Here is a 26,684-nt window from a genome sequence, read left to right as displayed (position 1 = left end):
CTTTCCCCTCCCCACAGCCCCTGGCAGTCACTAACAAAGTCTCTAAGGATATGTTTGTTATTCTGGACATTTAACAAAAATGAAATCATACAATATTGTGACCAGTGCTTTCACTCAGAATAATGTTTCCCAAGATTCATCCATGTTGTAGCATGCATTGTACTTCATTTTATGGCCAAATAATACTCCATTGTATGAATACACCCTATTTTATTTACTCATCAGTTGATGGACATTTGTGTTTACACTTTTTAGCCACTATGAGTAATGCTGCTACGAACATTCGAGTTTTTATGTGGATGCATATTTCATTTCTTTGGGTATATACATATACCCTTAGGAGTAGTGCTGGGTCAATGGTAACGCTAACCTTTTGAGGAACTCTCAGGTTGTCTTCCACAGGAGTTGCCCCATTTTAGAGCCCACCAGCAATGTTCCAATTTCTCCACATCCTCATCAAAACATACTGGGGGGCGCCTGGGTGGCTCAGTTGGTTAAGCGACTGCCTTCGGCTCAGGTCATGATCCTGGAGTCCCGGGATCGAGTCCCATGTCGGGCTCCCTGCTCAGCAGGGAGTCTGCCTCTCCCTCTGACCCTCTTCCCTCTCGTGCTATTTCTCATTCTCTCTCTCTCGAATAAATAAATAAAATCTTAAAAAAAAAACAAAAAACAAAACAAAACAAAACAAAAAAACATACTGGGATTTCTGCAATCCAGAGACTCCAGCCTTCAGAAGATCCTGATCCTAGCGGCAAGCAAGAGAGGTAGCATAGGGACCAAACCTTACGCACAAGCGCGCTGGCAAGCGGGCTCGGCGCCGGAGGCGGGGCTACGCAGCCGTTAAGGGCGGGGTTGCGCTGCGCGGCTGCGTGCGTGCCCCGGAAGCGGAAGCTAGGGCCCGTTTCCGGGCGGCTGATTCGAGGACATGTTTTGTTACAAGCGGAGACTCTGAAAAGCTCCCTCAGGTGAGCCATGCCGTCTGAGGGTCGCTGCTGGGAGACTCTGCAGGCGCTGCGCAGTTCCGACAAAGGTCGACTCAGCTACCACCGCGACTGGCTGCTGCGGGGCGAGGTGAGCGGAGGGGGGGGGGGGCCGGAGTGGGCGGTGCCCTTCCGGCTCCTGGCCACGAGACCCTGCTGTTCCCTAACCCTTGGCACGTCTTGCGCTTGGAACACGTGCGTTTTTTCCGACAACCCGCATTTGTTTCTTGACTCCCGTGTGTGCATCTCTGTGTCGTAGAGTGTCTGCCCTCTCCTGCCTTTTCTAACTTTTCAGGGACCTCCTCTTATTTCAAAGGTGCTCTTCTCTAAAGGCTTCATTGCCACTCCCAGTCAGAGTCAGAGTTAGGCACCTCCGCTGTGTTGTCAAAGCAACCCTCTCGGGGTCAGTTATTTACTGCACGTCTTTTGTGCTAGGAGATTTAGCGGAGAACGACTAATATGACCTAACCTATTGAAAAGACGAAAATTCTAGATGACATTGGGCAGACGTGGAAAGTTTAATGGTGGCCTGGTCCCTGTACCTAGAATTTGCAAACCCATGCACTAGACTGCAGGGCTGTAGACAAGGTTAAGGCATAGCTCCTGTATCCAAGTTGCTGATAATTAGTTATAGATACGATGTTGTCCTGTCTATTTACACGTTCTAAAGCATTTCCCTGTCTTTTATTATCACTGGCAGTGTTAGGGAATACATAACTTGAATTCTGTAGGATGAATCCCAGGATGGGTCTGTCTGGTGTAGAGTCACGTTGTGCATATTTGGTAGGAATACCATAGAAGTGATGCTGTGTTCTCAGTCATCTCAGGAAGCATACATATGCTGCAACCCATCCCAACACTGGGAATCCTAACCTTGATCACCTGGTCACATTGTTACCTGCCAGATAGCTGCACTTAAAATGGGGCATTTTTCCTTTTGTAACTGATTAGTATCTTATGGGGAGGTAATCCAAGATTACACTAGTATCCTTTAACTCGTCAAACCTCCATGGTTGGCATTCATCGTTTCTGTCTGAATCAGTCACCCCTGTGAGGTAACCAGATGGCGTTTCTTTAATATCCACCATTCCTTCTACGCTTAGTAGTTGGCATTCTACTGTAAGGAAGAGCTTTCTTTTCTCCCCTGTTTAATGAATTGTTTATATCATCATGTACTCCTGGGTTCCTGTTTTATTCATTGAGTTGTAATCCATTACTTGTACCCTTGTGTGTGTGTTCTTTTCTTTTTGTTTTTTTTTTAAAGATTTTATTTATTTATTAGCGAGAGAGAAACAGCATGAGAGGGGAGAGAGTCAGAGGGAGAAGCAGGCTCCCCACTGAGCTGGGAGCCCAATGTGGGACTCGATCCCAGGACTCGGGATCATGACCTGAGCCGAAGGCAGTCGCTTAACCAACTGAGCCACCGAGGCACCCTTGTGTGTGTTATTTTCATTGTGTGGGAAGTGTATCTTCAGGATAAACTCCGAGACTTGAGATTGCTGGGTCAAAAGGTAAACATAGATGTCCCCCGCCCCCCATTATGTATGCATCAGATTGCCTTCCAGTCAACAATGCATGATCGTGCCTTTTTGCCTGCAGCCTTGTCAACAGAATGTATGCATTGTTGGGGCGCCTGGGTGGCTCAGTTGTTAAGCGCCTGCCTTCAGCTCGGGTCATGATCCCAGGGTCCTGGGATCGAGCCCCGCATCGGGCTCTCTGCTCGGCGGGGGGCCTGCTTCTCCCTCTCCCACTCCCCCCTGCTTGTGTTCCCTCTCTCGCTGTGTCTCTCTTGTGTCAAATAAATAAATAAAATCTTTAAAAAAAAATTAAATCTAGGGAATTAGAACAAGGAGAAATATGTCACTCGTCACCCAAGCATAACTTCTAGCATATTTTTCATGTCTTTCAGTGTATTAGCATTTTTTAAAATTTTATATAATTGTAGACATTTATTTATACTCCTGGTTTTTCACTTAAAATTGAATCTTGGGGGCGGGAGAAATGGGAGGAAGGTTGTCAAAAGATACAGACTTCCAAGGGGCACCTGGCTGGCTCAGCCAGAAGAGCATGTGACTCTTGATCTTGGACTTGTGAGTTTGAGCCCCACATTGGGTGTAGAGATTACTTTAAAAAAAAAAATCTTAAAAAAAAAAGATAGACTTCCAGTTATAAGTACTAGCGATGTAATGTACAACGTGACTGTAGCTCACACTGCTAAATGCTATATTGGAAAGTTAAGAGTGAATCCTAAGAGTTCTCATCACAAGGAGAAAAGTTTTTCTTTTCCCTTTTTTCTTTTCTTCTTTGTGTTGTATCTATAGGAGAAGATGGATGTTGGCTGAACCTATTGTAGTAATCGTTTAATATTTTAATGTAAATCAACCCATCATACTGTCACTTTGAACTTATACAGTGATATATGTTGAATATTTTTCAATAAAACTGGGGAAAGTTTGAATCTGAAGTATGGTGTTAACATAGGATTCACAATCAGTGCTTTTTTTTTTTTTTTTTTTTTTTTAATGTGGGGCTTGAACTCATGACCCTGAGATCAAGACCTGAGCTGAGATTAAGAGTCAGACCCTTGCTTAACTGACTGAGCCACCCAGACGCCCCCACATTTAGTACTTTTAAATGACTAATATCCCCTGATTGTGTATATTGTAGCTTAGGTCAAAATTCCCTGTGTTCTTTTCCATTCTGATGTTTTAGATTGCTTTCAAATACGCTTTATTTATTTTTAATTTTTTTAGATTTTATTTATTTAGTTTAAAGATTTTATTTATTTATTTGACAGAGACATAGCGAGAGGGAACACAAGCAGGGGGAGTGGGAGAGGGAGAAGCAGGCTTCCTGCTGAGCAGGGAGCCCGATGTGGGGCTCGATCCCAGGACCCCGGGAACATGACCTGAGCTGAAGGCAGACGCTTAATGACTGAGTCACCCAGGCACCCCTAGATTTTATTTATTTTTTGACAGAGAGGGAACACAAGCAGGGGGAGTGGGAGAGGGAGAAGGAGGCTTCCTGCCGAGCAGGGAGCCCGATGCGGGGCTCGATCCCAGGACTCTGAGATCATGACCTGAGCCGGAGGCAGACGCTTAACGACTGAGCTACCCAGGCGCCCCTTGAATATGCTTTAATGACCATCTTTGTGTGTCATTCCTTTTTCTGTGGTTACAGTTATTTAGTCTGATGCTGTAAAAGGATGGTAGTCAGGGTCATTACCAAGAAACTACTTTCGATGTAATGTATGGTGACTAACATAACATAATAAAATTAAATTACAAAAAAAGAAACTACTTTCTCGGGGCACCTGGGTGGCTCAGTCGTTAAGCTTCTGCCTGCAGCTCAGGTTGTGATCCCGGGGTCCTGGGATCGAGCCCCGCATCCGGCTCCCTGCTCCACGGGAGGCCTGCTTGTGTCCCCTCTCTCGCTGTGTCTCTTTCTGTCAAATAAATAAATAAAATCTTAAAGTAGTTTTGTTTTGTTTTTTTTTTTAGTCTCCATCTCTGATTGTTAGTACAGTTAGATTGGGTCTTTGGTATGTGTGTGTGTATGTATGTATGTATGTATTCAGGCCTTCTTAGATAACCAGTAAGGCAGATAGTGGAAAATAAGGCCAAAATTATTTTTGATTGCTTGAATCAGTTGACATGCAAGTTGGGCTTCACCCTCTTCTTCTCTCTAGGATGTTTTGGAAGAATGTATGTTTCTTCCCAAGCTGTCTTCCTACTCTGGATGGGTGGTAGACCATGTCTTACCCCACACACAAGAGAACCCACCTTCCTCTGAGACCTCAGCATCCTCTAGGTCCACTTCCACCCTCGACCAACCTTCCTGTGTTCCCAGATCTCCTGGCAGAACCCCTGCCTTCTCACCATCCTCCTCAGCAACACCAGATGGAGCCGAGGTAAGGTTTTTGTTCAGCTTAAGACAGGAGGTGGAGGTGGCCGAAAAGCTGAAGTGTTTAAGGGGCCCCTGGCTGGTTCATGCAGTGGTGGAGTGTGCGACTCTTGCTCTCAGGGCCGTGAGTTCGAGCTCCACGTTGGGCGTAGTGATTACTTAAAAATCTTTTTTAAAAAAGTTGAAGTGTTTAACATTGTCAGACAACAGTGACCTTACCCTGGGAAAGATCATGACTCTTGTGGCTGTCATAGGGACTCCATTCACTACATCATGCAGTGTCCTCTTAACGAAGAGCTAAGAGAGAGAGTCCCCTCTGTTCTTGGTACCAAGAATAGCAATTTCATGAGCAATTGGTTGGTTTTTTTCTCATGACCATTGCATGAGTTTAACTCATGAGGTCTCCCTTTTTGTGTTGGCTGCTGGAGGCTTACAGTAAATTTCATACCTGTTCTCCAGACGTATGTAACTTATCATTGGTTCTATAATTTGTAAAACAAAAATTGTAATTTGTTTAAAAAATAAAAAGGAGGGACGCCTGGGTGACTCGGTTGGGCGTCTGCCTTCGGCTTGGGTCATGATCCCAGGGTCCTGGGATCGAGCCCCGCGTTGGGCTCCCTGCTCAGCGGGAAGCCTGCTTCTCCCTCTCCCACTCCCCCTGCTTGTGTTCCCTCTCTCGCTGTGTCTTTCTCTGTCAAATAAATAAATAAAATCTTTAAAAAAAAAAAACTTTTTTTTTCTCTTTTTGATTCTATTTTGTCCCTGCCTTTGTTTCTCCCACTTAACAAGTGTTAAATTGTTACTGGTGGCGTTCTTTTCTTTTCTTTCTTTTTTGGGGGGGGGCGGGGTGGGGATATACTTCCAGAAGTAGTGTATATACAAATATACAGGAACATACAGTATGATTCCATCTACTTAACATTCTTGAAATAAGAGTATTATAGAGAACAGATTAGAGGTATGAAGGTAGGTGTGGCTTGGGAAGCTTTATGGTAATGGAACAGTTCTGTACCTTCATTGTGCCATAGTTACAGAAATCTACACGTGAGATAAACTTGCATAGAACGGTACACATACACAAATGGATTCCTGTACAACTGGCGAAATCTGAAGTAGTACTGTGGTTTGTACCAACATCAGTTTACTCTTCTTAATATTTACTGTATTCCTGAATGTTAGTATTGGGGGAGACTAGGTGAAGAGGGCACAAGCCTCCCTCTACCTATTTTTTCAACTTCCTGTGAATTAGAATTATTTTAAAATAAAAAAAAAATTCTGGGGTTCCTGGGTGGCTCAGTTGGTTAAGCATCTGCCTTCGGCTCAGGTCGTGATCCCAGGGTCCTGGGATCAAGTCTCTTGTCCAGCTCCCTGCTCCGAAGGGAGTCTGCTTCTCCCTCTGCCCTTCCTCCCACTCCTTCTCTCAATCTCTCTCTCTCTCTCTCTCTCTTGCTCTCTCTCAAACAAATAAATAAAATCTTTTAAAAAAGATTTCTGTTTCTATGAGCGCTTCTCAGTTCCAATCCTGCCAGTACTGTGGCATGCCAGTGGGCAGGCATCTTCCTTATGCTTCAGCTTCTTCATCTGGAAATCTGGTACTGTGCCACATTGCTGAGTTCCTTTCCAGATAGAGAATTCCATCGTTCTTGAGGTTTATTTATTTATTTTTATTATTATTTAAAGATTTATTTGAGAGAGAGCATGCGTGAGCTGGTAGAGAGGCAGAGGGAGAGACTCCTCAAGCAGACTCCCCACCAAGCACAGAGCCGACGTGGGGCTTGTTCCCAGGACCCTGAGATCATGACCTGAGCCAAAATCAAGAGTCAGACACTTAGGCGACTCAACTACCCAGGTGCCACCATTCTTGAAGTTTAAATAAAGTTTTGGATGGCTTCACATAATGGATTATTGTGTCATTTAGGAATTTTTGGTGTTTAACAGAAACCCAGTTTAAACTAGCTTAAGCAAAACTAAGAGGGAGAAAAAGGAATTAATTAATTAGCTCATATAACCATAAAGTCTACAAATGCATTCAGAATCGGGTCAGTCCAGGCAGTCTACTTTCTGCTTGTCTCTGCTTTACATCATTTCTGACTTGATCCAGTGACCCAAATACGGGGCTTTGCCTCTCCTCTCTGTTTACTCTTCTTAGTTTTATTGTTTATATAGATTCCCTGTGGCAAATTGGCCATTAGTAACCCTAGACACATATCTTCTTAGATTAGCATCTCCAGAAGTATTAAGCCTTTCCAGATAACTCCATCAGAAAAGTTCAGAGATGGAGTCTGGCCTAGCCTAGCTTGGGTCATAAGCCTCATTCTTGAAGTAGATGCTGGGGCACAGGGTGGGTGGGGGGCCCGATAGAGTACTTTGATTGGTAGGCTGGTCACATGATTACCTCTGACGCAGGAGGGTGGAAGAACAGGATGTGGGTTGGGATTGCTCCATTCAAACCACCTCAGCACAAATGGACACATCAGAAGAAAGGGGAGAAGTTTGCTGGGTAGATCAAAACAGACAAGCAAATCAAAAAAGCAAACAAAATTTTTTTTTTTTTAAGATTTTATTTATTTATTTGACAGAGACAGACACAGCAAGAGAGGGAACACAAGCAGGGGGAGTGGGAGAGGGAGAAGCAGGCTTCCCTCAGAGCAGGGAGCCTGACGCGGGGCTCGATCCCAGGACCCTGGGATCATGACCTGAGCCGAAGGTAGACGCTTAACAACTGAGCCACCCAGGTGCCCCAAACAAAGCAAAAAAAAAGAACTGTCCAAAGCAAGAAATCATTTATTGGTTTGTATATTATTATATAAATATAGTTTATTATTTCCTTTACTAAGGAAAACAGTTGGAACAAGATCAACATCATGAAAAGCACACTGGTTCTTTTTTTTCTTTTTCTTTTTCTTTTTTAAGATTTTATTTATGCATGAGAGAGAGGCAGAGGGAGAAGCAGGCTCCCCAAGGAGCAGGGAGCCTGATACGGGGCTCGATCCCAGGACCCTGGGATCATGACCTGAGCCAAAGACAGATGCTTAACCATCTGAGCCACCCAGGCGCCCAAGCACACTGGTTCTAACCTAAATTGTTTTATTCTTCTTCTTATGGTTATTGCTCATAAGTAGGGATGTGGTTTTCGTCTAGAAGGGATAACACCAAATTTACCATCTTGAAATGTTTAATTTTTCCATTTTTTGTGTATATAGGGCAAACATGAGTCCCAGCATACAGAGCCTATGGTACTTCAGTCCTCCCGGGGGGTCAAAGTGGAAGGCTGCATCCGAATGTATGAGCTGGTGCACAGGATGAGAGGAACAGTAAGTGACCCACGAAATAAGGCAGGCTTGACCCGAGGGAGCCACCTGTAAATGCAGTTCTTCAGGCATTATGGATGTCCACCTCATGCTAATCATCGTGGCCCCCGTGCTAGTAGCTCCCGATTCATTTGGGGAGATAGTGTAACAGAGCAGTCACAAGTGAGCTCTCTGAGGGGGGATCTGGGTTCAAATCCTAGCTCTTCTATTTTACATATGACTTCAAGAAAATTACTTAGACTTTCCTGGCTTCCATTTACTTCTTCAGAATTTGAAGGTGATCTGGGGCCTGTCAGTAACGTTATACTGAGAAGATGGATCTTAACAGCCTCCGGAGGAAAGAATTAACACTTTTTTTTTTTTAAGATTTTATTTATTTATTTGACAGAGAGTGACACAGCGAGAGAGGGAACACAAGCAGGGGAAGTGGGAGAGGGAGAAGCAGGCTTCCGCCGAGCAGGGAGCCCGCTGCGGGGCTCAATCCCAGGACCTTGGGAGCTGAAGGCAGACGCTTAATGACTGAGCCACCCAGGCGCCCCAGGAATAACACTATTTTAATAGTTTATTTGGACTTTATTATTTTTTCATGCTTTTCCAATAAAAGTTAGAAGGATTTTAATTCCCAAGCCTTTTGAGAAAGCAAAGTTAAGGCAACAGAAATTGGAACACCTAATTCATAAATTTAACAACAAACCCATGTAATTTCAGTACATAAAGTAAGCCGTTTATTATAGGCTAGCAGTGTTTCAAATGCTGTAGGCCCCACCAGCTGCTGTTTTCATGAAGGAACCACAGTGCCGGCTCCCCACAGCTTGTCTTTTCATCTTGGTTTTGCTACAGAAGGAGCACGTGTACTTGTCGTGCTGGTTTATTTCAGTTTTCTCCGCCATTTTCCTGAGGGAGGCACCATAACGGCTCCCGTATTTACAGAGGATCCCAACCCTCTGGGGGCCTTTCACCATGTCACCACCAACTAGATCTGAGCCCAAAGAGCTGACTTTATTATTTTTTAATTAGAAAAACAATGCGTGACTTTGTAAACATTTCTACAGGTTACGTGAGTTTATAAAGTGAAAGTCTTCCGGCGTCTACCCTCATTCATTCATTCACTGAGTCAGCCGATAGTTGTCAAGCTCTCACATGCTTATTGAGCACTTAGATGCTGTTCTAGGTCTAGAGACAATAGCAAAGCAGATGAGAATTGAGGCCCTTATGGGGCTTCTGCACTGGTGAGGAGAGGTAGGAGTGAACAAGAGCAGTAGGTACAACGTAGGTAGAAGCCGTTATACTCTGAAAGGCGATGGTTGCTTCCACTCAGGTGCTACGAGTGTGCACGGTGAGGAGTGGTCAGATCCTGGAGAGGTGGGGCCCTTTCAGCTGAAGACTTAGGTCCTTCATCTGTGGGAAAGTTTTTTCCCTTTGATTAGTTTCTCTCCCTCTCCATTTCCTTGTTTCTTCTCTTTCTGGGAACTTTTATTAGGCAGAGATGGGCTCTCCTAGATAAATTCCCTATTTCTCCTATTCTTTTTCTCATTTTCCTTTTGTCTTTCTCTATTTTCCAGAAGATTTCTTTATTTTATCCCTCCATTGTTGTTTGAAAAGACACGTATTTATGTATTTTTTAAATGATGGGTTTAATTTTCATGAGCTTTCTCTTATTTTCCACTTGTTTTTTTTTTCAGAGCATTTTATTCTCATATCATACTACAGTCCTTTTTTAGATTTGTGTTCTTTGAAATACCTGTTTCTTCTAGATTCGTTATTTTCCACTTGTTCACCTTGATCTCCTAGGGTACACAGTTTCCTCAAATAGCTAATGACCATGACCTTTCTTTGCCAGTGGTTGGACCAAGGCTTCCAGGTGCATAGTCAGGAACAAGATTATAATGCTTTTGAACTTCCTGAGTGTCAGCATTCGTAGGGTATTGTTCTGGAATACCAGCCTCCATGCTAGCCGATCCAGTTATCTCCGGACAGTTTATTCATTTTGTTATAGGAAAGAACTCTCCGTTATTTTTGGGGGGGTGGGAGTATGCGTGATCGTGTAATAAATCGCCCCAAACTTGTGGCTTACAACCACCCCTGGCATGTCACTACTGTCTTTCATGTTTCTGGAGGTCAACCCACTCCACTAGATGGTTCTCACTTAGGGCCGTGCGGGTGTGGCGGCTGGGGCCGGAGGTGTTTCAAAGGCTTTCTCTGTCACCTGGGTAGCAGCTGAAGTTAGCGTTGGCTGCGGCGTCTGTCCTCTCCACATGTTGGGGCTTCCTCGTAGCACGGAGCTCAGGTTCTGAGAACAAACATCCTGGAGCCGTGTGGCCTTTCTCAAAAGTTGTGTAACATTATTTCTCTTTCCCTCGTTCTCTTGGTCAAGGCAGTCTTGAAGCCCTGCTCAGGTTGAAGTGGAGGAGATGGGAGGGTGTCAGAGAATGTGCAGATCTCTTTTTAAATCATTACATAGTACACAACAGTAAAAGCAAATCAAGTACAAAATGGGCCAAAGTAGAGGTTCTTTACCAAAGATACAGGCAAAGAAGCACGTGAAAAGATATTTTAAAAAAATCACGACAGCACACGTACCTGGCTGTTGGCTGTTCTGATCTCATGGCTTCGGGGTGGGGGCGAGGGTTGACTATTTTGTCCATAAACATTCCGCTGATGTTTCTGTTTTCGGCCACATGAACCTCACCTGATTTCAGACCTGGCATTTTTCAATCTGGAGCCTCTCTGAGGTTCTGCTAGGTTGGCTGTCTCCCCGAGAGGCGTAATCTGCTTGTGTGTGCGTGCATCCTCACGTTTTCTCAGCCCTGCTCTGTCAGTCCACATTCCTCCACAGAAACTTTCTATCTTCCAGAAGCGTGTTGAAAGTTTTTCCCTGCTGATGATTCCATGTGCTTTCTATTGTTGAGTCTTTTTTTCCTTCCCAGCTCTCTTTAAACAGAGGTTCAGAGGAGAGGTTATATATGCTTGTGGTCACTTTGCTTTCTTGCACTGGAAGCTTTAAAATAGAATAACACAGTGTCTTCACAATATATTTTGCTGTATACAGCGGCTCATCCTTCTTAAGGCTGAAAGGTATTCTCTAGTCTGACCCACTGTAATATGTCTAGTCGATCCTTAGTTACTTTAAATTATTTTAAATGTATCGCCATCATCAGCAGGGCTGCTGTAAGCATCCTTGTACAAATACCTTTGCACACGCTTGCAAATATTTCCTCAGGATAAATTTCTAAAATTAAACTAGTTTCAAAGGATATATACACTTTAAATTTTGATAGTTAAAATGTCACATCACCCTTAAAAACCATATGAGAGTACTCTCATGAGTAATAAATGGAATACCTGATACCCTTAGGGATATAGGAAGGGGACTTTCCTAAGTGGAAGTCGGGGCGGGGAGATGGAGGCAGAGATGCTAAGGTAAGGAAAGGAGTGAGATAGGAATGGGCATAGCATGTTTATGGAATTCGAGTGAGAATTTCTGTTGGTTACTCTGAAACCCTCATCAGAATGCACAGGATGGAGGCTTAAACGCGCAGGGCTGTTTGACACTATGTTGGTAAATACCTGTTCATTCTCAGCTGATATTGGAGTGACATGAACTGAATGGGGCAAATTGGAAGAGCTTTCCAAAACAGCTGAGTTTAAACATCCACCCAAAGGGGAGATGCAACTCGAGTGTAGCTTCTGAGAAATAAGGAGCTGGTTCCATGCCCTCGAGTGTCTCTGGAGCTAAGGACCGACGGGGGGTACCCCACGGTGACTGAGCAAGGTGCTAACGGAGCCACAGAGAGCAGGTGCTGACCCTTTCCAGGAGGGCCTGAGGCAGTGGCAGGAGGAGCAGGAGAGGAAGGTGCGAGCCCTCTCCGAGATGGCATCTGAACAACTGAAGCGCTTTGATGAACGGAAGGAGCTGAAACATCATAAAGAATTCCAGGACTTACGGGAAGTGATGGAGAAGAGGTGAGTGGGACCCTCAGTGTGCTCAGCGGCACCTCTTTCCCAACATGAAACCCAAAGGGAAAGAGTTGGACTTCTGAGGCCTTAAATGTCAAAATGAAATTAGCCAGAAAAGCTTATGACCTAGAAAGATGACCAGTGTATCACAAAGAAAAGGGAGGCTTTTAGGAGAGGTGAGGTAAGACATCTTTAGGAAGCATTCCTGACTGCTCCTCCCTGCCATTTCTCGCGCAGCTCCAGAGAAGCCCTGGGGCACCAAGAGAAACTAAAAGCTGAGCATCGTCACAGAGCAAAGGTCAGAGCCTGGGAGAATCCATGTGGGTTTTTCTGTGTCTCGCTCGAACCTGACAAAAGTCGGGTTTTGGCCGACCGGCAAGGAGGACCTGGCCCACATCGTGCCTCCATAGGACTCACCTTGGGCTGTGGACCCATCTGTGAACATACGGAGCCCACATAAGGCTTGGGGGATGTGGAAAGAGAAGGCCCAGGGACGCCTCGGAGAGAGGTAACAGGACTGTCCTTCGTGTAGATTCTCAACCTGAAGCTGCGGGAGGCCGAGCAGCAGCGCCTGAAGCAGGTGGAGCAGGAACGGCTGCGGAGGGAAGAAGGCCAGGTTCGCCTGCGGAGCCTCTATGCCCTGCAGGAGGAGGTGCTGCACCTCAACCAGCAGCTGGATGCCTCTGAGCCGCACAAAGACGCGCTGAAGCTTGACCTGTCTGCCTTCCGGACCCGAGGCAACCAGCTGTGTGGCCTTGTCTCAGGGATCATTCGGGCCACATCTGAGGTGAGGGTCTTCGGAGGGACCTTGTGATAATCCCGGTTAGCATTTCATCTTTCTTCCCTGACAAGGTGGGGGGGCGGGCAGTTATCCCCATGCCAAATTGGACTCGTACATACCGAGTTTCCTATCTTAGGTTAAACGGATAATTGTTTATTCTGATTGCAAAATAGTTGCGTTCATTCAGTAGTATTTTATTGAGCACCTGCAATGCTATGGTAAAAGTTAAAACCTTATGGGAATGTGCATTGCTTTTTTCAGTTAACGTATTTTGAAAGCATAATTACTATAACCATTAACGATATTTTGATGTTTTTAATTAAAGCAGTGTTAAAAACTGCAAGTATTACCGTGACACATAGCAGATATTCAGTATTATTTGATGAACTTGTCAGAATTGGATACTTTCCACATATAATCTTAACAAAAATCGTTTGAAAAAACATGCCTACTGTTGAACATTTAAGTTTCTGTATTTTTACTACCATGCATAATGCTGTAGTGATATTATTTTATATATGTCTTACTTGTATTTCTTTGAGAAAATTTCCTAGAAACAGAATTACTTGGTCAAAGAATTTTAAGGTTCTTGATTCTTACCCAAAGCTTGTAGCAATTCACGTTTGTTTTTTTAACTTTTTTTTTTTCTTAAAGTAGGCTCCATGCCCAGCATGGGGTTTAAACTCATGACCCCGAGATCAAGAGTCATCTGCTCTGTTGACTCTACTGAGCCAGCCAGGAGCCCCCTGCAATTCACATTTTATGAATTGTACCTTCTTACCCTTAGTTCGTATTTCTACGTGAGTTTTTGTTTTAAAAATCTAGTTGATACATGTTCTAAATATTAAGAACTTTGTGCACTTATCATATTTGAGGCAGAAGTTTATTTTTATAGTTTATCGTTCCCTTTGAATTCGTTTTATAGCTTTTGTTTACCTTTCCTTTTGTAAAATTTCAAACCTCACAGAATTAGAACAGCATAATGAACCTTTATGCAGCCATTTCCCAGCTTGAGCAAGAATCAATACATGGCAGTCTTATTTCATCTCTCCTTCCAGCTGCATGCCCTCTCCCGAATGGTTTTACAGTGAATCTCAGACGTAACTTCATCTGGGAAAATACTTTTGTATGTATCTCTAAAAGATAAAACTCTTTGCTAACAGAACCAGAATACTAATATCACATCTGGAAAAAAAAAAAACAAAACAATTTAGGGCACCTGGGTGGCTCAGTCGTTAAGCGTCTGCCTTCAGCTCAGGCTCAGGTCATGATCCCAGGGTCCTGGGGATTGAGCCCCGCATCGGGCTCCCTGCTCAGCAGGGAGCCTGCTTCTCCCTCTCCCACTCCCCCTGCTTGTGTTCCCTCTCTGGCTGTGTCTCTCTCTGTCAAATAAATAAATAAAATCTTCAAAAAAAAAAAAAACAATATGACCAAATACCTAGTAAGTGTTCAAATTTTTCCACTTGTCTAAAATTTTTTTTTTTAAGATTTTATTTATTTACTTGAAAGAAACAGTGAGAGAGAGGAAACACCAGTGGGGGTTAGGGGGGCAGTGGGAGAGGGAGAAGTAAGCCCCCTGCCGAGCAGGGAGCCTAACGCGGGGCTTGATCCCAGGACGCTGGGATCATGACCTGAGCCGGAGACAGACACTTAATGACTGAGCCACTCAGGCGCCCTAAATTTCTTTTTTAAAGAATTTATTTATTTATTTGAAAGAGAGAGTAGAGCACATGCGCAAGCAGGGGGAGGGGCAGAGGGACAAGCTGACTCCCTGCTGAGCACGGAGCCCTGAGATCAGACCTGAGCCGGAGTCAGACGCTTAACCGACTGAGCCACCCAGGCACTCCTGTCTAAAAAAAAATTTTTTTTTTTAAGATTTTTATTTATTTGACAGATAACGAGAGCAGGAACACAAGCAGGGGGAGTGGGAGAGGGAGAAGCAGGCTTCCCGCGGAGCAGGGAGCCCGATGCAGGGCTCGATCCCAGGACCCTGGGATCATGACCTGAGCTGAAGGCAGACGCTTAACGACTGAGCCACCCAGGCTCCCCTAAATTTTTTTTTTAAGATTTTATTTATTTATTTGACAGAGAAAGAGAGAGAATTCACAAGCAGACTTCCCGCTGAGCAGGGAGCCCAATGTGGGGCTCGATCCCAGGACCCTGGGATCATGACCTGAGCCGAAAGGCAGATGCTTAACCGACTGAGCCATCCAGGCGCCCCTCCCCTAAAATTTTTTTAACAGTTGGTTGGAACATTAACATTTACACAAGTTTCAACCTTTTGGTCTATGTCTCTTAATTAAGTCTTTTTTTTTTTTAAGATTTAATTAATTTATTTGACAGAGACAGTGAGAGAGGGAACACAAGCCGGGGGAGTGAGAGAGGGAGAAGCAGGCTTCCTGCGGAGCCGGGAGCCCGATGGTGGGGCTTGATCCCAGGACCCTAGGATCATGACCTGAGCCGAAGGCAAACGCTTAATGGCTGAGCCACCCAGGCGCCCCTCTTAAGTCTTTGAATCTCAAGATTCTACATCCCTTATTTCTTTTTCCTTGCCATTTAATTATCAAAGAGTCTGGATCATTGGTTCTATAAAATTTTCTACATTCTGGAAAACTCCAGAATGCAATTGCTAACCCTAACCCTGTGGTATATTACGTTAGGTTTCTTTATTACCTGTATTTCCTGTGAACTGGTAACTTGAGGACAGTGCCATCCAGCAGAACTTTCTGTGGTGATGGAAATGTTCCATATTTATGCTCTGCTATACAGTAGCCGTTAGCTGTATGTAACCATTGAGGACTTGAAATATGGCTACTGTGACTGAAGAACTGAATTTTTTTTTTTTAATTAATTTATTTGACAGAGAGAAAGCTAGCGAGAGCAGGAGCACAAGCAGGGGGAGTGGGAGAGGGAGAAGCAGGCTTCCTGCCGAGCAGGGAGCCTGATGTGGGGCTTGATCCCAGGACCCCGGGATCATGACCTGAGCCAAAGGCAGACACTGAGCCACCCAGGCGCCCTGCTCGGCGGGAAGTCTGCTTCTCCCTCTCCCATTCCCCCTGCTTGTGTTCTTGCTCTCGCTGTCTCTGTCTCTGTCAAATAAATAAATAATAAAAAAAATCTAAAAAAAAATTTAAATTAGGGTTACCTGCTTGGCTCGGTCTCTAGAGCATGTGACTTTTTTTTTTCTTTTTTTAATTTTATTTATTTGACAGAGACACAGCGAGAGAGGGAACACAAGCAGGGGGAGTGGGAGAGGGAGAAGCAGGCTTCCCGCGGAGTGGGGAGCCCGATGCGGGGCTCGATCCCAGGACCCTGGGATCATGACCTGAGCCAAAGGCAGACGCTTAACGACTGAGCCACCCAGTCGCCCCAGCATGTGACTCTTGATCTCGGGGTCATGAGTGCAATCCCTGTGTTGGTTGCAGAGATTATTTAAAAATAAAATCTTTAAGAAAAAAAAAGTGAATACGTGGGGCACCTGGCTGGCTCAGTAGAAAAAGCATGCTACTCTTGATCTGGGCACACGGGTGGCTCAGTCGATTAAGCATCTACCTTCAGCTCAGGTCATGACCTCAGAGTCCTGGGATCGAGCCCCATGGCAGGCTCCCTGCTTAGCGGGGAGTCTGCTTTTCCCTCTCCCCTTTGTCCCTGCCCCTACTTTGTGAGCCCTCTCTCTCAAATAAATAAAATCTTTTTTTTAAAAAGTACCATTTCGGATCAGTGGGGAAAAGATGAATTAGAACCATAAAAGTAAAGATTAAGGGGCACCTGGTTGTCTCAGTTGGTTAAGTGTCTGCTCTGAGCTCAGGTCATGATCCCAGGATCCTGGGATTAAGCCCCGCATCAGGCTCCCTGCTCAGTGGGAAGCCTTCTTCTCCCTTTCCTGCTCCCCCCAACTTGTGCTCTCTCTCTCTCTCTCTCTCCGTCAAATAAATAAAATTTAAAAAGTAAAGATTAAATTTGTACCATTCTTTCATCTGATTAACTCTATAATCTTTGTCAAAGAGACAAAAATAAATCATGTTTAGTGAAAAAAATCTAGGTGAATATTTGAATTATGTTAAGGTTTGGAGGCATAGCAATGGGAAGGATCAATAGATATGAGTTCACAAAACTGAAAGACGCATTATAACTTAGGAAACATATTTTTAACATCTATAACAGGCCAAAATTTAATGTCCTTGCTACAGAGGGAGTTCTTATATCTATGGGAAAAAGGATAAATAAATCACTCTCTATCTCCATTCCACTAACAGAAAGCTGAGGAAAGACCAGACAGGCAGCTGTAAAAGGAGAAATACAATTGGTAAATTTGAAACTAAGTTTTTTGGGTTTTTTTTGTTTTGTTTTGTTTTGTTGTTAAGATGTTATCTAGGGGCACCTGGGTGGCTCAGTTGGTTAAGCGACTGCCTTCGGCTCAGGTCATGATCCTGGAGTCCCAGGATCGAGTCCCACATCGGGCTCCCTGCTCGGCAGGGAGTCTGCTTCTCCCTCTGACCCTCTTCCCTCTCGTGCTCTCTATCTCTCATTCTCTCTCTCTCTCAAATAAATAAATAAATAAAATCTTTAAAAAAAAAAAGATTTTATCTATTCATTTGACAGAGAGAGCACAAGCAGGGGGAGCAGCAGAGGGAGACTCTGCTGAGCAGCAGAAGCAGACTCCCCACCGAGCAGAGAGCCAGACATGGGACTCAATCCCAGGATCCTGAGATCACAACCCGAGCTGAAGGCAGATGCTCAACCAGCTGAGCCACCCAGGCACCCCCTAAAATTAAGTTTAAAATCACCATTAATATATGGAATGCAAATTTAAAACACAATATCATTTTTATCTAGACTATTGTTACAAACTTTCAAAAACTTATCTCAGCCAGTGTTGGTGAGAGCATGGAAGCATCCTTGCTCAGGTCTGCCTATGGATGTGATGGTAAATCAGTATCACCTTTAAGAGAACAGGAAGCGGTAGGTATCATCGTGTTGAACGTGGGCACTTCATTGGTGCAACGGTTCCAATTTAGAAATTGTTGACTTGTGTGTAAGTTGTGATTCAGCTTCACAGGTGCCTAGGGAACAGACACTAAGCTCTGCCTCTGTCCCCCTGACAGAACGGCTTTCCCACAGCAGAGGACCAGGCTGTGGCAGAGAGAGCCCTGCAGGAAATGCGGGACCTCCTCACGAGCTTGCAGCAGGAGATCGCCAAGGCCTGTGAAGCCAAGAGGAGGCAGGATGAGGAGGTGGCCCACAAAAAGCGGCAGGAGTCAAAGATGCAGCAGGGGCCGGAGGTCCCCCGAGAGACCCCAGCTCCCAGCCAGGGCCTAGGAGGGAAACAGAATGAAGGTGGGTGTTGGCGTGGATACAGTCCTTTAACCCAGCATGTGAAAGGAAACAAGAACGTGTTTAAATAACGGTGTTAAGTTTCAGGACAATATACCAGAACTTTTACATTATGTAAAATTCCGTACTGAATTTTTATTGAATTTACATTCAGTTTGGTTGATGCGGAGCCAGACACTAGCCATGAGGACTTGAAATTCTGTATCATTCTTTTTTTTTTTTTTTAAGATTTTATTTATTTATTTGAGAGAGAATGAGAGAGAGAGAGAGAGCACATGAGAGGAGGGAGGGTCAGAGGGAGAAGCAGACTCCCTGCTGAGCAGGGAGCCCGATGCGGGACTCGATCCAGGGACTCCAGGATCATGACCTGAGCCGAAGGCAGTCGCTTAACCAACTGAGCCACCCAGGCGCCCTTGAAATTCTGTATCATTCTAGTAGATGTATTATCCCATGTTTTGCTTCTCTGAGGTTTTGGGGTTTTGGGGTTTTTGGTTTTTTGGTGTGTGTTTTTATTTTTATTTATTTATTTTTTAAATCTTTTTTTTTTTTTAAGATTTTATTTATTTATTTGAGAGAGAGAGAATGAGAGATAGCATGAGAGGGAAGAGGGTCAGAGGGAGAAGCAGACTCCCCGCCGAGCAGGGAGCCTGACGTGGGACTCGATCCCGGGACTCCAGGATCATGACCTGAGCCGAAGGCAGTCGCCCAACCAACTAAGCCACCCAGGCGCCCTGTTTGTTTTTTTAAATGCAGTTTTTTGTTTTTGTTTTTTTAAAGATTTTATTTATTCGACAGAGAGAGACACAGAGAGAGAGCATAAGCAGGGAGAGCAGCAGAGGGGGAGGGAGAAGCAGGCCCCCCACTGAGCAGGGAGCCCGACGCCGGGCTTGATCCCAGGATCATTACCCGTGCCAAAGGCAGACGCCCAACGACTAAGCCACCCAGGCTCCCCGGTTGTTTGTTTGTTTTTTTTAAGATTTTATTTGAGAGAGCATAAGCAGAGGGAGAGGGAGAAGCAGGTTCCCTCCTAAGCGGGAGCCTGATGCGGGACTCAATCCCAGGACCCCAGGATCATGACTTGTGCCAAAGGCAGACACTTAACCAACTGAACCACCCAGGTGCCCCAGCTGCTCTGAGTTTTTAAAATAATGCACGATTGCTTTTTGGCCTTTTGGCTAAGATCAAGGGTAAAATAAATATGTACACAATAGATGCTCACTTAACACATAAAAGGATCAGTATATCATAATGGTTGAGAATGCTGGCTTTGGAGCCAGATCCGTGGGAATGTAGCTTTTCTACTTCCTGGCCACGTGACTTTGGCAAATTAACCTTTTTACGCCTATTTCCTTATCTGGAAAATGAAGATAATGTATCTACTTCATAGGGTTGTTGTGACAATGAAATCAGTTAATATTTATATCAGCTGATTAGAACAGTGCCTGGCTCATTTTAAGTGTTCAGCAAAGGGGCACCGGGGCTGGCTCAGTCGGAAGAGCATGAGGCTCTTGATCTTTGGGTTGTGGGTTCGAGCCCTATGTTGGAGGAAGAGATTACTTAAATAAATATATATTCTTTGAAAAAGCGTTGAGTGAATGCTAGCTATTACGAAAGCCTCGCTTTTCTTTCTCAGATCTCCAGGTGAAGGTACAGGATAGTACGATGCAGTGGTACCAACAGCTTCAGGATGCTTCTAGTCAGTGCGTGTTGGCCTTTGAGGAACTGACCAACAGCAAAGACAGTCAGGTAGGGAGGGCTGTAGGTTGGGAACCCTCTGGGCCTGGTAGTGCTGTGAACAGCCTCCTGTCCCAAAAGAATGTCTCTAGCATGTCACATTCCCCCATCCTACTGGCATCTACCCGCCTGCTCTTTCACTGTTCTCTCCTGGCAGGCCAAAAAGATAAAGATGGACCTCCAGAAGGCTGCCACCATCCCAGTGAGCCAAATCTCCACCATTGCAGGTTGGTCAGAGGAGTTAAGAACGTGGCCCTTTGCTTCATTTTGTTACTTTTTTTTTAAGACTCCAGATCTACTCACATGTAAGGTTCCTGTAGACAGAGTCTGTTCAAACAAGTGACATTGGATCAGGCATGTATAAGTTAAATCTTACTCTCCTTTGTTTCTTCTTCAACATGTAGAAGGTAATCGTTATGTGTTGGTTGGCTCGATTTTTATAAATAAGTTGCATATTAACAGTAAATTCTTTAGGAAGGCTCTTACCTGAAGTTGAAAATCTCTGCTGAAAACATTGCTCTGGGAAGCTGGGATGTGACTCACATTCTTTGCTTTTGTCCTGTAACACTAGCTTGTCCAGGCTTGAGACCTGCCTTAATACTTTAGAACATCTTCCTGTTATCTCCAGAGACTGAGCTTAGAGAGGAAGAACTAGACAGGGGAAAGACCCTTCTTTCTCTCATTCAGAAACAACGGTTCGTTTTTATAGAGCTCTAAATGTGGGAGCTTCCATGTTACAAGCTGTGCTGCCCGGTGGCTGGCGAGTGTGAACAGCTGAAAATCTGCTCTGACTTAGCCTGGGTCCTGGTTCCCCTGACTCACTTGTTGCCTAGAAAGTTTAAACAAGTTGCAGCTCTTGACCATGAGAGATGCTATGACAGAATTTATGTATCACCCCGCTGCCTGAAGTTCTCTCTGGATCAGGGCAAGGTGTAAATAAATAAACATGAATCACCTTCTAGACTTTAAAGTGCCATTTCCTTTGTTTCCCAACAGCAATGGGCGTGAGCTTGACCTGACAGCCACGCCACCCTCTCACTGCTCTACTCAGTGTCCCCAGTCCTGTTTCATTCTTCACTTCTGATTAGGCTCTAGTTTTGCTGTTCTTCACTTTACGGCATATTTCCTATGTTTCCTTTGTCTGCACTATCATGGTTAAGTCTTTGAAGAGCCAGATGCAGACATGCTCTAGAGTCAGTGCTCAGTATGTGTTGAGTACGGAGAAATGGATGGTCTAATTCCTGCCTCTTGAAAGGCAGACATCCATGAGTGGTTAGATTTGGAGCAGAATTTAAATCTCTCTGGTGCTGGTGTGGCATATGGGATGTGGGAGGCCATGCCAGGCAGAGGGTTGGGAGCTGACTTTTCCTAACTGGAACAGCACAGAGAAAGGGGTTGATAGGAAATTTGGTCCTTTGAAACCATCAGTAAAGTAGTACTGAAGTGTGACTTAGCAGGGGTGGGAGCTACTATTTTGGTATCTCGGTAAGGTTTAAGTAATGGAGACCAGTTTAGATCTGCTGAGGCCAAAAAAAAAGGGCATTTATTCTAAAGCTACAGGGGTGTTTCTCAGAACCTCCTGGCAGGAATGGGGCTAGGTCTCAGGAGCTAGAAAACCTAGGAACCTTTTCTCTCATCTTCCCTCTGCACATCTCTCATATTAGGTAGACCACTGTTCTTCGGACCACTCAGCAGGTGCAAGGCCCTGGTGTTCATGAGCACGTGTATTGCAGGGCCAGCCACTTCTAGGAGGTGACTCATTCAGTTGGCTGATTGGCTCAGCTGGTCACTCCTCATCAAACTGTAGCCAGCTCGGAGCCGGGGCACACAGGATCCGGAATCCAAATAAAGCCATCGTGAGCCCACCGCGGTGTATCTGAGATGGAAGGAGGCAGGTCCCAGAGAAGGGGGAGTCATTGAGAGCTGGGAAGATCCTTTAGAAGGGTTTTCCCAGAGATGCAAATGACTCCTCTTTTTTTTTTTTTTTTTTTAAAGATTTTATGTATTTATTTGACAGAGACACAGTGAGAGGGAACACAAGCAGGGGGAGTGGGAGAGGGAGAAACAGGCTTCCCGCGGAGTGGGGACCCCGACGCGGGGCTCGATCCCAGGACCCTGGGATCATGACCTGAGCCGAAGGCAGACGCCAAACGACTGAGCCACCCAGGCGCCCTGCAAATGACTCCTCTTGGGATGTCGGCCGCATGGGATCTGTGGCCATCCCACACCTGTTTCCGTACCGTTTCCCGCTCTGTGTGTCAGTTTCAGAATGTGTTCCTTCCCAAACAAGGAATTCCTTTGAAATAGTACCACGTCTCATGAACTTCTGCACCCCAGACAACACATATTTTATTTGCATGTCATATGTTTTTCTGCAACAGTATTTTGCTTTAGCTTCTGACCTTGTGCAGGGCTGTATGGCTGGATTTTTTGTAGAGGCCTTCTTACTGCAATCATGAGAAGCAGAGTGGTCTGCAGTTGAGTCTTTTTTTAACCAACTTTATCTCTGCCATACCCAGGCTCAAAGCTGAAGGAGATCTTTGACAAGATCCACAGCCTGCTCTCTGGAAAACCCGTTCAGTGTGGCGGGCGCTCCGTGTCCGTCACCCTGAACCCACAGGGCCTGGACTTTGTCCAGTACAAGCTGGCGGAGAAATTTGTGGTGAGAATCCTTGTTGCCAGAGGTATGGGGGGTGGCTGGGGCTCAGCCTTTAAGCTTCTCTTCATAGTAACTAATGTGGCCCTGTCTCTGCTCCCCCCAGAAACAAGGAGAGGAGGAGGTGGCCTCTCACCATGAAGCGGCGTTCCCCATTGCAGTTGTGGCGTCTGGAATCTGGGAGCTCCACCCCAGAGTGGGCGACCTCATTCTTGCTCACCTCCACAGGAAGTGTCCCTACTCTGTTCCCTTCTACCCGGCTTTCAAGGAGGGAATGGCGTTGGAAGACTATCAGAGGTGAGGTGGTTTTTCTCCTCACTCTCCTCAGGGGCTGAATGAAATACAAATATAACTGGGCTTTGGAGGTGTCTGGGTGCACAGTTGGCTAAGCATCTGACTCTTGATTTCAGCAGCTCGGGTCACGATCTCAAGGTTGTGGGATCGAGCCCCATGTTGGGCTCTGCACTGAGCACTGAGTCTGCTTGAGATGCTCGCTCTCCCTCTGCCCTTCCCCTTGCTCGTGTGTGCACTTTCTCTGTTTCTCTCTCTCTCTAAAATACAATCTTAAGAGAAAAAAAAAGAACTGGGGTTCATCCTCCCTCCTTTCATAGCTGCTCATATATACCTGGAATGTTCTATCAGATAATCAAGTGTCTTTCATACAGACTGGCTGCTTTGGGATTTGTGGAATCAGGTGCAATAATTAATATAGTTTAGGGAAAAGAATACTGGATCTAGAATCCGGGGGTTTTAGAATTGTGCCCTGCTTCATCATTTAATGATTTGCAAAGTGGGTCAGTCACTTACGCTCCTTGAGCATCATTTTCCTTGTTTGCAAATGGGGGTAATGATATCCATCAGTCCTGTGATTTTTGGGGTGCCTGGCTGGCTCCGTTGGTAGAGCATGCAACTCTTGATCTTGGGGTTATGTGCTCAAGCCCCACGTTGGTGCAGAGATTGCTTAAAAATAAAATGCTTAAAAAGAAAAAAATCCTGGGACGCCTGGGTGGCTCAGTCAGTTAAGTATCTGCCTTTGGCTCGGGTCGTGGTCCGGGGTCCTGGGATCGAGTCCCGCATCGGGCTCCCTGCTCGGTGGGGAGTCTGCTTCTCCCTCTCCCTCTGCCTGCCTGCTCTGCCTACTTGTGTGCTCTCTCTGTCAAATAAATACATGGAATCTTAAAAAAAAAAAAAAATCCTGTGAGTTTACCTTGCGGGGCTTATGTGATACACAGATGTGATTGTCAATAGGCTTGCTTTGTAAACAAAATATTCTGCAGAGATAATGATATGTAGTAACAATAATGATATGTAGTAAGAATAATGCTAAAAACGGGCACCTGGCTGGCTCAGTCTGTAGAACATGCGACTCTTGATCTTGGGGTCATGAATTTGAACCCTATGTTGGGCCTAGAGCTTACTTTAAAAAAGAAAAAATTGAGGCGTGTGGTTGGCTCAGTTGTAGATTATGCAGCTCTCAATTACGAGGTGGCGAGTTCAAACTCCACATTGGGCATGGAGTCTACTTTAAAAAACTAGTACTAGTGCTAGTAAAAATACTAATAATAATGCTAAATGTAATAGGACTAGATTGTTCCTTTTATCCATAAAAAGTCGTGATTTGTCACCCTCACTTTGGCCTTGTCACACTGAATTTTTTCTTTCCACACAGGATGCTTGGCTACCAAGTGAAGGACTCCAAAATGGAACAGCAGGACAACTTTCTAAAACGCATGTCTGGGATGATCCGACTCTACGCTGCCATCATCCAGCTCCGGTGGCCATATGGAAGCCGACAAGAGGTAGTAGAAAATGCCTGCTATCAATAGTGAGAGGTCAGACGGTATTTGTGTATTTTGTCCACGGGGACTATTGCCCTTCTTGCTACTGGGGCAGTCTCATTACATGAGAACTTAGTGTGTGTTGCTGCTCCCTAAGTGTGCTTTAGAGAAGTTGATGTTGAGTATTGGAAAATTTGGTCCAGCGGAGCTATTTGATTTAGTTGAGCCTTTAAAGAACTGGGTTTCTAAGAGGGTCTACCAGATGACAATCTGTTGTAAACCAGTCATTAAGGTTAGAAGATTCTATTAGAAGAGGAGTGATTTAAATGATAAGAGTATCAGGTGTTGTTGTTGTTATTATTTAAGTAAGTTCTTAGCCCAGCGTGGGGCTCAATCTCATGACCCTGAGATCAGGAATCGCATACTCTATTGACTGAGCCAGCCAGGCGCCCTGACTCTTGTCATTTTAGACCTGGTTGGTGTCTCATATCACAAATGAGCAGATGGAGTCGCAGCGAGCTATGGTGACACACACTGTCAGTGACAGAGCCACAGCTGGGGTGCAGGGCTTTGACCTGCCAGCCCAGTGGTTTTCTCAAAGGACACAGATTAGAGATATGGAGAAGTTAATGTACTCGGGAACCTAACGAGAAGGGATCGTAATGGATCGAGTCCAAATTTTTATCGTGTACCTGCTGCGTCCCGAGTTCTGTGCTAAAGGTACCGAAAATAATAAATAAAATGTCTATATTGGTAACTGTTGAAATCCCTGAAACCAAAGCTGCCAGATGTGGACTAGGGGTTCCTGTAAAAGATGTGTGGGTTCCAGTATGTTGGGACATTTGAAAACAGAATTTGTTCGTCTTGTTCTGCTCTGCAGCATGTGCTTGATTTTGGTGATCTGGGGGGGTTCATGTCACTTAGTAATGGCTGGAGGATAACCTTGGGAGTTGAGATCTCTGGATACAGTGAGATCAAATCGTGACCAAATGTCTTCCCTCCCAGGTTCATCCTCATGGCTTAAATCACGGCTGGCGCTGGTTGGCACAAATCTTAAATACGGAGCCCCTGTCAGATGTGACGGCCACCCTCCTCTTTGACTTCTTGGAGGTACGTAATGCGGTTACCACATGAGAGAGACAGTGGTTGAAGCAGCCCTCGGCCACTGCGTGACCTGGATCGGGAATCAGTATAGAAACAGAGGCTGGTGGTGAACAGCATTAGGATCCGGTGTCAAAACATTTTTCCCGAGTGCTAAAGACAAACCTAGCTTTTGGCTTTTCTTCCCACTGTGCTTTCTTTCTCTGTGTGCTTGTCTTCTTATTGTAAAGAAGAAAAAAACTGTACATCCCAGCACAAGCAGAAAGGGACATTTGTTTTAGGGATAGAGCATTGATTCCCAGAACCAAGGGTAGAATGGTAGAATGTACAGTTGACTGTCATGTGGGCCTCGAAGCAAGAACTAGAATGTTACCAGATACCAAGAGTCTCTCTGGGGCCACATGGTCCTTCCTGTGCTCTTCTTGCAGGCTGCTTCCTTATAAGCCAGCTTTCTCTAGTTCTCTGTGCCCAGGGGAGAAGATGGGCCATCTTGGGCTCTAGCCCTTCGCCTCAGTGTGGTCCCCCAGGGTAGTGGAACTGCTGTCCCATCTTTGTGATCCCTCATTCCTGGGAGAACGAATATGATCAGCCAGCTTGGGTCAGGTATCTCCCGCGTCCAGAGGTTCTTTACGGTCCTGTCTGCCTATGAGGGGCCACCACTATAGGATGAGGGTAAGGGTTTCTGTGGAAAGGAGACATTTCTTAAAGGTTAAAGGCTTGGGGGCACACACCATAACAGATCTGGGCTGTTGAGCCTAGAATGCCAAATGCTTCCATTCACCTTAGAGTTCCTGAAGTCACACGACATGAGCAGAGATCATGACTAAATTTGAGAACATGGTGATGTTCTGTATGCTCTGCTTATTACGGTTAGGCAGAATGCCATGCCTTCAAAAAGGTTTCCATTCAGTAGAATCAAAGAATAAATAAGTTTGATTCACATTTTCTAGTTTGCTAAAATACCTGGCCTCTTGGCGGTCTGGTTTAATGGAAGTGTTATCATATATAGAGAAATGCTTCCAAAGAAGGTTGGATTTTTCCATTTATTCCCTTGCAGAGCTAGCTGAGTGGCACTGTGGCTGAAATTCTTGGTAGGAGTGAAAGGCAGAGGGCTGGTGTTCTTTACGGATCTCTCGCATGAGTGTGACT

General features: G+C 45.1%; 1 protein-coding gene across 2 annotated transcripts in view; it reads left to right on the top strand.

Annotated features, from left to right (window-relative positions):
* Positions 1-908: 908 nt before the first annotated feature.
* GLE1 (GLE1 RNA export mediator) overlaps positions 909-26,684 on the top strand; it is a 28,720-nt gene continuing 2,944 nt past the window's right edge. The window contains exons 1-13 of one of the 2 annotated variants that reach the window (XM_027616248.2): positions 909-1,071; positions 4,669-4,890; positions 8,087-8,197; positions 12,009-12,157; positions 12,389-12,449; positions 12,684-12,938; positions 18,038-18,269; positions 19,900-20,012; positions 20,158-20,227; positions 22,520-22,662; positions 22,763-22,953; positions 24,326-24,455; positions 25,440-25,544. In XM_027616248.2, coding sequence (XP_027472049.2) covers positions 973-1,071; positions 4,669-4,890; positions 8,087-8,197; positions 12,009-12,157; positions 12,389-12,449; positions 12,684-12,938; positions 18,038-18,269; positions 19,900-20,012; positions 20,158-20,227; positions 22,520-22,662; positions 22,763-22,953; positions 24,326-24,455; positions 25,440-25,544 — 1,881 coding nt within the window. In that variant the 5' untranslated portion in view covers positions 909-972. The remainder of the gene's footprint in view (positions 1,072-4,668; positions 4,891-8,086; positions 8,198-12,008; positions 12,158-12,388; positions 12,450-12,683; positions 12,939-18,037; positions 18,270-19,899; positions 20,013-20,157; positions 20,228-22,519; positions 22,663-22,762; positions 22,954-24,325; positions 24,456-25,439; positions 25,545-26,684) is intronic. The other variant, XM_027616249.2, reaches the window with a different exon arrangement.

This window comes from Zalophus californianus, chromosome 13, assembly GCF_009762305.2.
Source record: "Zalophus californianus isolate mZalCal1 chromosome 13, mZalCal1.pri.v2, whole genome shotgun sequence".
In the NCBI taxonomy this organism is placed as follows: domain Eukaryota; kingdom Metazoa; phylum Chordata; class Mammalia; order Carnivora; family Otariidae; genus Zalophus; species Zalophus californianus.
The sequence above is the reverse complement of the archived record's forward strand: the minus strand, read 5'-3'. Positions and strand labels throughout refer to the sequence as shown.